This window comes from Carcharodon carcharias, chromosome 19 (assembly GCF_017639515.1).
Source record: "Carcharodon carcharias isolate sCarCar2 chromosome 19, sCarCar2.pri, whole genome shotgun sequence".
NCBI lineage: Eukaryota > Metazoa > Chordata > Chondrichthyes > Lamniformes > Lamnidae > Carcharodon > Carcharodon carcharias.
Genome location: NC_054485.1, coordinates 96,389,999 through 96,406,479, shown reverse-complemented (window position 1 = coordinate 96,406,479; position 16,481 = coordinate 96,389,999). Strand labels below are relative to the sequence as shown.

The 16,481-nt window shown below is 43.5% G+C and overlaps 1 protein-coding gene across 1 annotated transcript; it reads left to right on the top strand.

The window, feature by feature from the left end:
- LOC121291871 (zinc-binding protein A33-like) lies at positions 1–15,456 on the top strand. Its single transcript, XM_041213504.1, has 6 exons — positions 1–604; positions 967–1,062; positions 11,080–11,313; positions 13,290–13,312; positions 13,397–13,515; positions 14,577–15,456. Exons 1-6 carry the CDS (start codon positions 206–208, stop codon positions 15,107–15,109), a joined length of 1,404 nt encoding a protein of 467 aa, XP_041069438.1. The 5' UTR covers positions 1–205; the 3' UTR covers positions 15,110–15,456.
- The last annotated feature ends 1,025 nt before the right edge of the window (positions 15,457–16,481 follow it).

Here is a 16,481-nt window from a genome sequence, read left to right as displayed (position 1 = left end):
AAAGGAAAGACTGTGATCAACCTGGCTTTATAACAGTGAAAAGACTCCAGACACAATAAAGGGAGTCAGTTTGATTCAGGGACAAAATGCCTGACACTGGGTTGGTCTCTGATTACGTGAAGTCAAATCCAGGAAGTGCAGCCCTGAACGAGAATTGAAAGTGAAAGTGCTGGAACAGGGAAGGAGAGAGACTCTGAGCACCGAGATGGCGTCTGCAGATCTCACCTATGAGCTGACCTGCCCCATCTGCCTGGAGACGTTCACCGACCCGGTGTCTCTAGAATGTGAGCATCACTTCTGCAGGTCCTGCATCTCTCAGAGTTGGGACAAGGTCCCGGGAGATGTTTCCTGCCCCCAGTGTCGGCAGGTCTTCACCCAGAGGAACATCAGGACCGCTCGGACCCTGGGAAACATCGTGGAGACGTTCAGGCTGCTCAAGGTGAAGGTGACACAGCCAGATGAGGTGTTTTACTGTCAGGAACACGAGGAGAAGCTGAAACTGTTCTGTGAAGAGGAACAGAAAGCGATCTGTGTGGACTGCTGGAGTTCAGGACATCAAACTCACAAAGATCTACATATCAAAGAGGCTGTTCAGAAATACAAGGTACCAGATCACTGCTGCTGGCACAAGTAGACATGGAAGGTGGAAGGAGGTGGTGTATAACGGGAGAGGGGGGAGGAGAGGGCGGGAGAGAGTTGGGTAGGGGTGAGGTGTGGGGGGTGAGGAGGGTTTGGGGGAGGAGAGGTCTGATGGAGAAGGAGGTGGAGGAGGATAATTGCAACAGTTAAAATTAAAAGACAGTTTCTACTTATCAATTTATCCCAGATGTTGACTGTGATCAGTCCTGAGAATTTCTTCTTCCCTACTTCACAAGTGCCAGTGTATTTAAAAACAGCAAACACCTCCAGAAAGTCACACTGAGTGTTCCCCTTCACAAACCCCTTTGTGTTCTTTCTGTTTTTCAGAACAAATTAGAAAAATCACTGGAGTTCCTGCAGAAGCAAATGGACCTCAGTCTTCAAAGTAAAAGAGAAGGAGAGGAAGGGATTTTACAGATGAAGGTAGGATTGTTCGTTTAGGCTTTGTGTAAAGTTCCCTGTGTTTGTGATTGTGAGTGAATGAGCTTCTCACAGGGTGAGAGAGTTTTACTGAATGAAATGCAGTTTGTCCAAAGCACACTGCAGTCTGCTCCCTGAACTGCAATGTCAGGGACCGTCCAAAAATTCATAATCATTATAACAACTAATAAAGGATAAATGTTCTTACTCCATCCAATCTGGAAGGTTGACTACAATCAATGATGAGAATATATCCTTATCTACATTGCAAAGTATCCATATATCACTGATCCCCTCTCTCCTGCCAGGTTTCAGTTACTGATCACACAACTCACAGTTATCCATTATTCTATATCTAAACCATACACCCCTCGATTAGAATCCAGCCCTATAAGTCACTCCTAGGAATCCATTACTCTAAACATCAACTGTCTGAACGTCTGAATTACATTCCGGTCTGTAACACACTCCCAGATATCCATTATTTTATATAAAAACCCTCTGAACCGCGCGAATAGATTCCAGTCTGTAACTCAACGACGGATATTCACTATTCTGTAGATAAATCCCCTCAACCCCTCAATTAGATTCCAGCCTTTAACTCCCTCCCGGGTTTCTGTTATTCGATGTATAAACCAACTGAACCCAACGATCAGATTTCAGTCTGTAACTCACTCCCGGGTATCCATTATTCCGACATTTTAACGAACTGAATCCCTAAAATAGATTCCCATCTGTGACTCACTCCACGGTATGCATTATTTTATGTATAAACCATTTGAACCCCTCGATTATATTCCAGTCCGTAACTCACTCCTAGATATCCATTATTCTATATTTATACCAGCTGCACCCATCGATTATATTCCAGTCTGTTACTCACTCCCAAGTATCCATTATTCTATATATAAGCCACCTGAACCCCTCCATTAAATCGCAGCATGTAACTCATTCCAAAGTATTCATTATTCTATATTTCCAAACCATCTGAACCCATCGATTGGATCCAATCTGTAACTCACTCCCAGGTATCCATTATTTTATCTACGAACCATTTGAACCCCTAGATTAGATTCCAGTCTGTAACTCACACTTAGGTACCCATTTTTCTACATATAAACCACCTCAACCGTCCTTTAGATGCCAGTCTGTATCACACTCCCAGATATCCATTGTTCGATGTAAAAACCCTCTGAACCCCTTGAGTAGATTCCAATCTGTAACTCACTCCCAGGCATCCAGTATTCTACATATAAACCATCTGTACCCCTCGGGTAGTTTCCAGCCTATAATGCAGGTTTCCATTATTCTATATATAAACCATCTGAACCCGTCGATTAGATTCCAGCATATAGCTCACTCCCAGGTATCCATTATTCTATATATAAACCATCTGAACATGTTGATTAGATTCCAGCGTATAGCCCCCTCCCAGGTATCCATTATTCTATGTGGGAACCATCTGAACCCTTCAGTTAGATTTCAGTAACTCATTCCCAGGTATCTGTTACTTTATTTATAAACCATCTGAACCCCTCGATTAGATTCCAGTCTGTAGCTCACTCCCAAGTATCCATATTCTATATATAAACGGTTTGTAACTCACTCCCAGGTATGCGTTATTCTACATATAAACCATCTGAACCCCTCGATTAGATTCCAATCTGTAACTCATTCCCACAAACCATTATTCAATATATAAATCATCTGAAACCTTAGATTAGATTCCTGTCTGTAACTCACTCCCATGTTTCCATTATTCTATCTGTAAACCATCTGAACCTCCTGATTAGATTCCGGCCTGTAACTCACTTCCAGGTATTCATTATTCTATATATATATATACCATCTGAACATGTCGATTAGATTCCAGCATATAGCTCACTCCCTGGTATCTATTATTCTATGTGGAAAACATCTGAACCCCTCAGTTAGATTTCAGTAACTCATTCCCAGGTATCCGTTACTTTATTTATAAACCATCTGAACCCCTCGATTAGATTCCAGTCTGTAGCTCACTCCCAAGTATCCATATTCTATATATAAACACTCAGCCATGAGATTAGAATCCAGTATGTAACTCACTCCCAGGTATGCATTATTCTACATATAAACCATCTGAACCCCTCGATTAGATTCCAGTCTGTAGCTCACTCCCAAGTATCCATATTCTATATATAAACGGTCTGAGCCATGAGATTAGAATCCAGTATGTAACTCACTCCCAGGTATGCATTATTCTACATATAAACCATCTGAACTCGTTGATTAGATTCCAATCTGTAACTCACTCCCACAAACCATTGTTCTATATATAAATCATTTGAACCCTTAGATTAGATTCCAGCCTGTAACTCACTCTGGGATATCCATTATTCTATATATCAACCATCTGAATCCCTCAATTAGATTCCAGCATGTAACTCATTCCATAGTATCCATTGTTCTATATATAAACATTCTGAATGTGTAGATTAGATTCCAGTCTGTAACTCACTGCCAGGTATCCATTATTCTGTATTTAAACCATCTGAACCCTTCGATTAGATTCCAGCCTGTAATTCACTCCCACAGCTCTATTACTCTATATATAAACTATCTGAATCCTTTAATTAGCTTTCAGCCTGTAACGCATTCACTAATATCCATTATTCGAGATAAATCATCTAAACCCCTCAATTAGATTCTAGACTGTAACTCACTCCTGGATATCCATCATTCTCTATATAAAACAACTGAACCGCTAAATTAGATTCCAGTCTGTATATCCCTCCCAGGTTTCTGTTATTCAATACTGAAACCATCGGATCTCCTCGATCAGATTCCAGTCTGTTACTCACTCCCAAGTATCCACTATCCTATATATAAACCATCTGAACCCCATGATTAGATTCCGGCATATAGCTCACTCCCAAATATTCATCACCCCTTATATAAGCCATCTGAATCCCACGATTAGATTCCTGTCTTTACCTCATTCCCGGGTATTCATTATTCTATATATAAACCATCTGAACCCCTCGATTACATTACAGTCTGCATCTCACTCCCAGGTATCTGTTATTCTATATATAAACCATCTGAACCCCATGATTAGATTTCAGCATATAGCTCACTCCCAAATATTCATCACTCCTTATATAAGCCGCCTGAACCCAATGATTGCATTCCAGTCTGTAACTCACTCCCGGGTATTCATTATTCTTTTTATAAACCATCTGAACCTCTCGATTAGATTCCAGTCTGTTACTCACTCCCGGGTATTCATTATTCTATATATAAACCAACTGAACCCCAAGATTAGATTCCAGTCTGTATCTCACTCCCGGGTATTCATTATTCTAAATATTAACCATCTCAACCCCTCAATTACATTCCAGTCTGCATCTCACTCCCAGGTAAACATTATTCTATATATAAACCATCTGAACCCCCTGATTAGATTCCAGCATATAGCTCACTCCCAAATATACATCACTCCTTATATAAGATGTCTGAACCCCACGATTAGATTCCAGTCTGTAACTCACTCTCAGATATTCATTATCCTAAATATTAACCATCTGGATCCCTCGATTACATTACAGCTTGCATCTCACTCGCAGGTATCCATTATTCTATATATAAACTGTCTGAGCCCCACAATTAGATTCCAGCATATAGCTCACTACAAAATATTCATCACTCCTTATATAAGCCATCTGAACCCCTCGATTACATTCCAGTCTGCCTCTCACTGCCAGGTATCCATTATTCTATATATAAACCACCTGAACCCCTCGATTATATTCAAGCCTGTATCTCATTCCCAGGTATCCATTATTCTATATATAAACCATCTGAACCTGTCAATCAGATTCCAGACTGTGACTTACTCCCAGGTATCCATTATTCTATAAATAAACAATCTGAATCCTTTGATTACGTTCCCGTCTGTAACTCACTCCCCGGTAACCATTATTCTATATATATAAATCAACTGAACTCGTCAATCAGCTTCCAAATTGTGACTCACATCCGGATATCCATTACTCTGTACATAAATGACCTGAACCCCTCCATTAGATTGCAGTCTGTTACTAACTCCTGGGTATTCGTTATTCTATATAGAAACCATCTGACCCCCTCAATTAGCTTCCATCTGCAACTCCCTCCTGGGAATCAATTACTCTATACATAAACTGTCAGAACACCTCAATTAGATTCCAGGCTGTATCTCCCTCCCAGGTACCCATTATTCTATATATAAGCCATCTGAAACTGTCGATCAGATTCCGATCTGTAAATCCCTCTTGGGTACCCATTATTTTTTGCATAAACCATTTGAACTCCTCGATTAGATTCCAGGCTGTTACTCAGTCCCACGTCTCCATTACTCTATATATAAACCATCTGAACCCATCAATTAGATTTCAGCCTGTAACTCATTCTCTGATATCCATTATCCGAGATAAATCATTTGAAGCCCTCAGTTAGATTCTAGACTGTAACTCACTCCTGGATATCCGTCATTCTCTATATAAACTAACTGAACCCCGAAATTAGATTCCAGCCTTTATATCCCTCCCAGGTTTCTGTTATTCAATATCGAAACCATCGGAACTCCTCGAACAGATTCCAGTCTGTTACTCACTCCCATGTATCCTTTATACTATATATATAGACCATCTGAACCCCACGATTAGATTCCAGCATATAGCTCACTCCCAAACATTCATCACTCCTTCTCTAAGCCAACAGAACCCCACGATTAGATTCCATTCTGTAACTCACTCCCGGGTATTCATTATTCTATATATAAACCAACGGAACCCCACGATTAGATTCCAGTCCATAACTCACTCCCAGGTATCCATTATCCTATATATAAACCATCTGAACCCCACGATTGGATTCCAGCATATAGCTCACTCCCAAATATTCATCAGTCCTTATATAAGCCATCTGAACCCCTCGATTAGATTCCAGTATGTAACTCTCTCCCGGGTATCCATTATTCTAAATAGTAACCATCTGAACCGCTCGATTACGTTCCATTCTGCATCTCATTCGCGGGTATCCATTATTCTATTTCTAAACCACCTGAACCCCTTGATTAGATTCCTGTCTGTAACTCATTGCAACAAACCATTATTCTATATATAAATCATCTGAACCGCTCGATTAGATTCCAGCCTGTAACTCACTCCCGTGTACCATTATTCAATATCGAAACCATCAGAACTGCTCGATCAGATTCCAATCTGTTACTCACTCCCAGGTATCCATTATACTTTGTATAAACTATCTGAACACTTTGATTAGATTCCAGGCTGTAACTCACTCCCAGATAACCATTGTTCTATATCTAAACCATCTGAACCCCACGATTAGATTCCAGCATATAGCTCATTCCCATGTATCCATTATTCCACACATAAACCACCTGAACCCCTCAATTAGATTTCCGTCTGTAATTCACTCCCAGGTATCCATTATTCTATATATAAACCATCTATACCTTTCGATTAGATTCCAGCCTGTAACTCACTCCTAAGTATCCATTGTTCTATATACAAGTCAACTGAACTCCTCTATTTGATTCCAGCATGTAACTCACTCCCAGGTATCAGTTATTCTATATATAAACCATTTAAACTCTCGATTAGATTCCAGTCTGTAACTCACTCCCAGGTAACAATTATTCTATATATAAACCATCTGAACCCTTTGATTAGATTCCAGCATATAGCTCACTTCCAGATATTCATTATTCTTTATATAAGCCATCTGAACCCCTCGATTAGATTCCAGCCAGTGACTCGTTCCTTGCTTTCCGTTATTCTATATATAAGCCATCTGAACCCTTTGAGTAGGCTTCAGTATGTAACTCACTCCTGGGTTTCCATTGTTCTACATATAAACCATCAGAACCGACTCGTTTAGGTTGCAACCTGTAACTCACTCCCAGGTATCCATTATTTTATATATAAACCATCCGAACCCCTCGAATGGATTCCAGGCTTTTACTCATTCCCTGTATCCATTATTCTACATATAAACCATCTGAACCTCTCAATTAGATTCTAGTCTGTAACTCACTCCCAGGTATCCATTATTCTATGTATAAACCATCTGAACTTGTCGATGGATTACAGCCTGTAACTCACTCCTGGGTTTCCATTTCTCTATATATAAACCAGCTGAACCCCTCTCCCACCCCCAATTAAATGCTAGCATTTAACTCACTTCCAGGTATCCGTTAGTCCATATACGAACCCTCTGAACCTCTCAAGAGATTCCAGTATGTAAATCAGTCCCAGGTATCCATTATTCCAATCACTTGAACCCCTAAATTAGATTCCAGCCTGTAACTAGCTCCCAGGTATTTGTGGTTCTATACAGAAAGCATCTGAACCCCATCTGAATGCCTACCTTGGAGAAGTTTAGCCCTACTCTCCGTCATGATTTTCATATCTCTCTTTTGCCTTGTTCACCATCATTGCTTTCCATTTCACCCCTGGTGTTTGACAAGGTGTTTACTAAAACCCGCTTTCACAGCCATATCTCCTTTCTCAGTGACTGTCTCCGTCTCCGACTTGCCCCACGTGGATTTCAACTGAAATTCCATCCCTCATGTTTCGAACCCACCCAGGATTACATGTATCTCCGGGACATACAACGTTCCTCGGACTGCTGTTCCCGTCACATTCTGAGATCCACACTCAGTGCCATGCGCCGCCATATGAACACACTCGACCTCTCCCTCCAGCAGCACCGTCGCACCCTTTTTCAAAGCTGTGCATGCCCCCAGTTTCATTTTATTCTTTGTCTCATCCAACGCCTCAACAAGAAACTTTTTCTCTTTCTCTCAAGTGTTAAGGAACGCAAGCTCCAACAACTCATCGACACCAACACCCATCTAGGACCCTCCACCCCTGCTTGTCCCTCTGTCCCCATCTCGTCTTCCAATCCCAGCCCCAGCCGTGTATTCACTATACCCCCCGACCTTTCCCTCTTCGACGCTGAACGTTCAGTGCTCAGCAAAGGACTTAGTTTCATACCCCTACGCCCTCACCTTAATGAATTTCGGTCTCGGCACGATGCTGAACTCTTCTTCCGCCGCCTTCGTCTCCGGGCTCACTTCTTTGGGCAGGAGTCCTCTCCCCGTTCAACGGATCCTTTTACCCATCTCCAATATTCTCCCTCCACCTGGACCCCCACTCTGGATTCTTACCTTCTCTTGCTCTTTTCATTAAGAACTGTTAGCGTGACATTAGTCATCTCAATTTCTCTGCTCCTCTCACCCATTCTAAGCTGTCTCCCTCTGAACTTACTGCACTCCTTTCTCTCAGGTCCAACCCCAGTCTTGTCATCAAACCCGCTGACAAGGGTGGTGCTGTTGTTGTCTGGCGCACTGACCTCTACCTCGCGGAGGCTAAGCGTCAATTCGTAGACACTTCCTCCTACCTCTCCCTGGACCATGACCCCACCACTGAACATCAAGCCATTATTTCCAGGTCTGTCAGTGACCTCATCTCCTCTGGAGATCTTCCTTCCACAGCTTCCAACCTGATAGTCGCCCAAGCTCGAACGGCCCGCTTCTATCTCCTACCCAAAATCCACAAACAGAACTATCCTGGCAGACAGATCGTGTCAGCCTGTTCTTGCCCCACGGAACTCATTTCTCGCTATCTTGACTCCCTTCTTTTTCCCCTTGTCCAGTCCCTTCCCACCTACATCCGTGATTCCTCTGACAATTTCCGTCACATCAACAATTTCCAGTTCCCTGGCCCCAACCGCTTCCTCTGCACCATGGACATCCAATCCCTCTACACCTCCATCCCCCACCAGGATGGTCTGCTGGCTCTCCGCTTTTACCTCGAACAAAGGCCCGAACAATCCCCATCCACCACTACTCTCCTCCGTCTGGCTGAACTTGTTCTCACACTGAACAATTTCTCCTTTAGCTCCTCTCACTTCCTCCAAATAAAAGGTGTGGCTATGGGTACCCGCATGGGCCCCAGCTATGCCTGTCTCTTTATGGGGTATGTGGAACATTCCTTGTTCCAGTCCTACTCCAGCCCCCTCCCACAACTCTTTCTCCGGTACATCGATGATTACTTCGGTGCCGCTTCATGCTCTCGTCGGGACTTGGAAAAAGTTATTAATTTTGCTTCCAATCTCCACCCCTCCATCATTTTCACATGGTCCATCTCTGACACTTCCCTTCCCTTCCTTGACCTCTCTGTCTCAATTTCTGCTGATAGACTGTCCACCAATATCCATTACAAACCCACCGACTCCCTCAGCTACCTCGACTACAGCTCCTCACACCCCGCTTCCTGTAAGGACTCCATCCCATTCTCTCAGTTCCTTCGCCTCCATCGCATTTGTTCTGATGATGCTATCTTCAAAAACAGTTCCTCTGACATGTCCTCCTTCTTCCTTAACTGAGGTTTTCCACCCACGGTCGTTGACAGGGCCCTCAACTGTGTCCAGCCCATCTCCCACGCATCTGCCCTCACACCTTCGTGTCCCTCCCAGAAACATGATAGCGTCCCCCTTGTCCTCACTTATCACCCCACCAGCCTCCGCATTCAAAGGATCATCCTCCGCCATTTCCGCCAACTCCAGCATGATGCCACCACCAAACACATCTTCCCTTCACCCCCCGGTGGCATTCTTAGGGATTGTTCCCTCCGGGACACCTTGGTCCACTCCTCCATCACCCCCTGCTCCTCAGCCCCCACCTATGGCACCACCCCATGCCCACGCAAAAGATGTAACACCTGCCCCTTCACTTCTTCTCTCCTCACCGTCCAAGGGCCCAAACACTCCTTTCAAGTGAAGCAGCATTTCACTTGCACTTCCCTCAACTTAGTCTTCTGCATTCATTGCTCCCAATGCGGTTTCCTCTACATTGGAGAGACCAAACGCAGACGGAGTGACCGCTTTGCAGAACATCTTCGGTCTGTCCGCAAGCATGACCCAGACCTCCCTGTCGCTTTCCATTTCAACACTCCACCCTGCTCTCATGCCCACATGTCTGTCCTTGGCTTGCTGCATTGTTCCAGTGAAGCTCAACGCAAATTGGAGGAACAGCACCTCATCTTCCGACTAGGCACTTTACAGTCTTCCGGACTGAATATTGAGTTCAACAATTTTAGATGATGAACTCTCTCCTCCATCCCCACACCCTTTCTGTTTCTTCCCCCTCCTTTTTGTTTTTTCCAATAATTTATATAGATTTTTCTTTTCCCACTTATTTGCATTATTTTTAAATGTATTTCTATGCATTGTTTTATCTCTACCTTTTACCCCTTTTAGTATTCCTTCACCCCACCCCACCCTCACTAGGGCTATCTGTACTTTGCTCGTCCTGCTTTCTACCCATAATTAGCACATTCCTTTAGATAATATCACCACCTTCAACACCTCTTTGTCCTTTTGTCTGTGACATCTTTTGGTTATCTCCACCTATTACTGGCTTCTTGTCCCAACAACACCCCCACCCCCCTTAAACCAGCTTTTATTTCACCCCTTTCCTATTTTTACTTAGTTCTGTTGAAGGGTCAGGAGGACTCAAATCATCAACTGTGCTCTTCTCTGCTGATGCTGCCAGACCTGCTGAGTTTTTCCAGGTATTTCTGTTTCTGTTTTTGTATCTGAACCCCTTGATTAGCTTCCAGTCTGCAACTCATTCCTTGATATCTATAATAATAAACCATTTAAATCATTTAGTTTGGTTTGGTTCTAACTTACTCCCACTCATCCAATATGCTATCAAATTGTTCAGCCTGAAGGGAGCTGTTATTCTTTGTTTTGTTTTTAATGAACCTCTTCTGCAGCCCAGTTTGTGTGGCAGTCAGTGGGCCATCCGGTTTGACACACATTCTAACACACAATGTGACTCACAATTTAAACCAATGACAAATCCATATTGGATAAAATGCTTTAAACCTGTAGAGGGCGCACAGAGTCCAGAGACACTGGGATTATAGACGGTGTTTATTCCATCCTGTATTTAATCTGTTCCAGGCTCAAGTTGACAGTCTGAGAAATGAAATCAACAGTGAATTTGAAAAGATGCACAAGTTCCTGTTTGAGAAGGAAGAGCTGATGAAAGCAGAGTTGGAGCGAAAAAGCAATAAAATATTAGAGGAAATGGAGAAGAATTTAAAGAAAACCCTGGAAGAAATGTCTTCTCTTGAAGGAGCAATAATAGGCCTTGAATCGAGGCTGGAAGTCCAAGAGGCTCCAGCGCTCCTCAAGGTACAAAATTTCTCTCCCCTTGTACAGGGAATGTGAACGGACAATGAAATATCTGTCAGTGGGGCTGATCGAAAGGTAAATGGGATCAAACAAGCTCGCTCAGTGAGTTGAGGTCAGCAGGAACCCTGAAACATTCAGGGGACTGAGGGCTGACACACTGACCTTTAACCTCTGGGCTTGGGTTTGGCCCCGGTCTGATTGGTTGGATGATTATCCCTTTCTGCTAACACTCAGAGTCCAATGGGAAATGAGATGAGGCAACGTCAGTGCAATTTCTATGCACGGTGTAACCACGGTACTGATTGATGATTGGACTCAGAGGGGGCTGGGCTGGGGACTGGAGAAGTTTTCACTGGTGCAGATGGGGCTCTTCTGAAGGTGGGTTATGGTGCACTGGTGAAGCAGAGTAGGTAGATCTTTATTCTCTTGCAGGTTCTGTTCTTCTTGACCCTGTAAGCAATTGATGTAGCTGAAGATACAGCCACCAATGGTGGAGGGATTAAAATGGGGGATGTACAAGAAGCCTGAGTTAGGGGATTGCAGGTATCTCGGAGGGTCATGCTGCTGGTGGAGGTTACAGAGACAGAGATGGGCAAGGCCATGGAGCGAATTGTAAACAAAGATGAGAATTTTAAAATCAATGTCTTGTTTACTTGGGAGCCAATGTAGGTTGCCGAGCACCGGGCTGATGGGGAAATGGAACTTGGTGCGAGTTAAGACAAGAGCAGCAGAGTTTTGGATCAACTCGAGTTTAAGGAGGTTGAAATGTAGGAGAGCAGCCAGGAATAGCCGAGTCTAGACGTAAGAAACATATGAGGGTTTCACAAGCTGTGACTGGCGGAAAAGTGGGAGAAATAGGTGATCTTTGTGATATTTCACGATTTGAGATTGGAAGCTCATCTCACAGTTGAATGTGACTTCAAGGTTGCGAACAGAGTGATGTAATCTCAGACTACTGCCAGGGAAAGGGAATGGAGCTTTGAGCAAGGACCAAAACCAATGACTTCATTCTTCCTAATAATTAATTGAAGGAAATTCCTGCCCATTCCGGACTGGATGTCAGATAAACGGCCTGATATTTTATCAACAGTGGAAGAGTTAGGAGAGGTGGTGGCGTGGTAGAGCTGGGTGTCAACAGCGAACATGTGAAAACTTACACTGTGCCTTCAGGTGGTGGTGCCTAGGGGCTGCATGTAAACAGGATATAGGAAGGGTTCAGGCATAGATCCTTGAGGGACACCAGACATAACTGGAGTGAGAACAGAAGCCATTGCAAGTGATTCTCTGGCTGTGATTAGACAGATAAGAATGAAATCAGGTGAGAGCAGTCCCACCCAGCTGGATGACAGTGGAGAAACATTGGAGGAGGATGGTGTGGTCAGCAGTGTCAAAAGGCTGTAGGCGGGTTGAGAACGATGAGAAGGGAAAATTTACCTTTCTCACAGTCACCTAGGATGTCATTCATGACTTTGATAAGGGTCCTTTCAATACGGTCAAAATGGCGCAAACCCAATTCAAACGGGATTCAAATTTGGAGTTTTGGGAAAGATGGGCTTGGGTTTGGGAGGTGGCAACATGTTCAAGGGCATTGGAGTGGAAAGTGAGGTTTGAGATGTGATGGACCATTGCAAGGTTCGTGGAGTCAACGATTATTTTGGGGCGAGAGGTGAAGATGAAGATTTAAAGAAGAGACACACAACACTCCAAGAGTGAGAACGGTTTACAATATCAGTTAACATGGGGATCAGGAGGGGAAGTTGGGTGATCAGTAATTTAGTGGGAATAGGATGGAGGGAGCAGGAGGTGGGTCTCATGGACAAGATGAGGTCAGAGAGGGAATGAAGTGAACAATAAAATTCCTTTTCTGACTGACTCCTTGTCTTGATTCTGTCCCTCTTCATAATTTTTCCTAGAGATTTACAACAACAGCTCTTTAATCTGACTCAGTAATATCTATTGTGTTTCTTTCCCCTCAGGACATTCAAGTTCTTTTGAAGAGGTAAGCAGATTTAAAGAAACTGTGTTGTGATTTGTTCACTGTTGTCTCTCTAACACGGACTGATTTCCAGGCCTGTTTTTACAGGAGTCAGATGGAGTTTCACAATCCTGGAGCTGCCTCCACTCAGTTACCTGCGGATATAGTTGATGAACCATTCAAATACATCAATGTGTGGAGGGAAATGAGAGCAGTGATTTCCCCAGGTATCATTCTCTGTATATCACCTTCTCCCTACTGTTATCCACATGAATAATGAGGTTTGATACACTGACCATAGGATGATAGATTCCTGTTCAGCAAGGGGATCAAAGGTTATCGGGTTTAGATGGGAATTTGGAAATCGAAGCACAAACAGATCATGGATGATCTTAATGATTGACACAGGAGGCTCGAGAATGGCTTACTTCCGCTCCTATATCGTATGCTCGTATGCTTCCTGTCTCCCTCCCCTTTTGAATAGCAGTGTTACATTTGTGGTTTTCCAGCTGCTGGGACATTTCCTTTCACATGCAAGTGGAATTCCTGGTGTGAACTTAGCTTTCAGTCGTGTTATCTCCCCACTCAGTCAGAGAGCTGTAGGTTTATGTCCCATTCCACAATCTTGAGCAGAAAGTCCAGGCTGATACTCCCAGTTCAGGACTGAGGAAGTGCTGCAATGTTGGAGGTGCCGCCCTTCAGCTGAGGCTTTTCACCTTCTCAGCTGGAGGTCAATGATCCCATGGGTCAAGTTTGAGGAAGAGCAGCAGAGCCCTTGTCCTGACTGAGATCGCAGAGGGGGTTGTAGGGCTGGAGGAGGTTACAGAGATAAAGAGGGGGGTGGCCATGTAGACACAGGAGGGAGAATTTGAAGTTTGAGACATTGCTGGGCCAGAAGGCGATGTGGGTCAGTGAGCACGCGGGTGGTGGGTGAATGGGTCTCGGTAGGAGTTAGGATGTGGGCAGCAGAGATTTGAAGTTATCAACATTGGCCAGAAAGTGTCAAAATCCAGTAGGCTGGGCTCAGGGATGGGGACCGAGTTCCTACAACTTGTCATAACTGAGTTGTACTGGAGTGAGCTCTTTATTTTATATAAATTGATGCAGATCGGTGCTGAGTAAATAGGGCTGAGGGAGTGGGGAGACATTTCTTCAGGCTCTCTGTCTCTGAGCTTCTACAGTTCAGGGGCTGAGGGAAGTGGTGATGTCTCATCACCGTCTGTACACGTCTCGTGATTCACTCCTCTTTTTCTTATAGTAACAGCTTCCCATTCATGTTCCCTTCCAGTTCCAGAATCTCTCACCCTGGACCCAGAGACAGCAAACAATCTACTCAGCATTTCCCAGGATCTGACTGGTGTGAAGTTTGGAGATGAGGAGCAAGACCTTCCTGACAAGCCAGAGAGATTTGCTAAATACTGTTATGTTTTGAGCTCACAGAGTTTCTCATCAGGGAGACACTACTGGGAGGTGGATCTTGGAAAGAAGCCTTACTGGATTGTGGGTGTCTGCAGAGAGTCTATCAACAGGAAAGAAAACATCACACGTTCACCTGATAATGGATACTGGGTCATCGGCCGATTGCCTGAATGCAAATCATTGAATATACCAGATGTCATCTCCCAGCTGAAAGTGAAACCCCAGAAGTTGGGAGTTTACCTGGACTATGAGGGAGGACGAGTGTCATTTTACGATGTTGAGGACATGTCTCACCTGCACACGTTCACTGACACATTCACTGAGAAACTCTATCCCATCTTTAATCCTTGTAAGAATTACACTGGTGATAACACTGAACCACTCAGACTGCTCACGATTTAACACATCAGGGTTAACACAGTGGGGTTAACACAGTGGAGTTAGCACAGCGGGGTTAACAATGGAGTTTACACAGTGAGGTTAACACAGTGAGTAAAAGTCTGATGATGTCTATAAATCCATTGCTGATTGTCATAAAAATCCATCTGGTTCACTAATGTCCTTTAGTGAAGGAAATTCTACTGTCCTTACCTGCTCTGGCCTGTGTGTGACTCCAGACCAACAGCAATGTGGTTGAATTTTAAATACCCTCTAAAGAAGGGCAATTAGGAATGGGCAATAAATTCTGGCCTAACCAGTCACACTCACATCCCATGAATGAATAAAATCAATCTGATTGTGAATCTGAATTCATTTTCTCCAATTAGTAAATGTTTTATTAGTAGACTGGACTGACACCGGTTGTAATGATTGTTGATTGAGAGAATGAGTAGAAAGAATGAGGAAGGAGAATATAAGAAATGGATGCAGGAGTAGAACACATGACCATTCAGTAAGAGCCTGGCTGAACATCAACATCAAATCCACTTTCTCACCCTATCCCCCTTTCACTTCATTCTCTTTGTAACCAAGAATATATCGATCTCGGTGTTGAATCTACTCATTGATAGCTCGCCGGGGTAGAGAATTCCAAAGATTCCCAACTCTCTGAGCGAAGAAGTTTCTCCTCATCTCAGTCTTAAATGTTCATCACCTTATCCAGACTCTGTGACCCCTAGTTCCAGACCCGTCTCAGCAGCTGCCCTGTCAGGACCTCTAAGAATTGTCTATGTTTCAATGAGATCAGCTCTGACTCTTCTAAACCTCAGAGAATGTATATCCATTGTACTCAACCTCTACTCATAGGACAACCCTTTCTTCCCAAAATTCAATTCAATGAAGCTTCATTGCACACCTCTAAGATAAGGAGCTTAATAGGACATGAGGAGGTTGCAGAGGGATCTGGATAGGTTGAGTAAGGGGGGCAAAAATCTGGCAGATGGAGTATAATGTGGGAAAATGTGAAGTTGTTCACTTTGGCAGGAAGAATAAAAAAAGCAGAGCATTACGTAAAGAGAACGACTGCAGAATTCTGAGGTTCAGAGGGATCTAGCTGTTCTAGTTCATGAGTCACAAAAAGTTGGTATGCAGGTACATCAAGTAATTAAGAAGGCTAATGAATGCTTTCCTTTATTGTGAGAGGAATTAAACATAAAAGTAAGGATGTTATGCTTCAGTTCTACAGGGCATTGGTATGACCACATCTCGAATACTGTGAGCAGTTCTGGCCTCCTTATTTAAGGAAGGATGTAAATGCGTTGGAGGTGGTTCAGAGGAGGTTTACTAAATTGATACCTGCAATGAGTGGGTTGTCTTATGAGGAAAGGTTGGACAG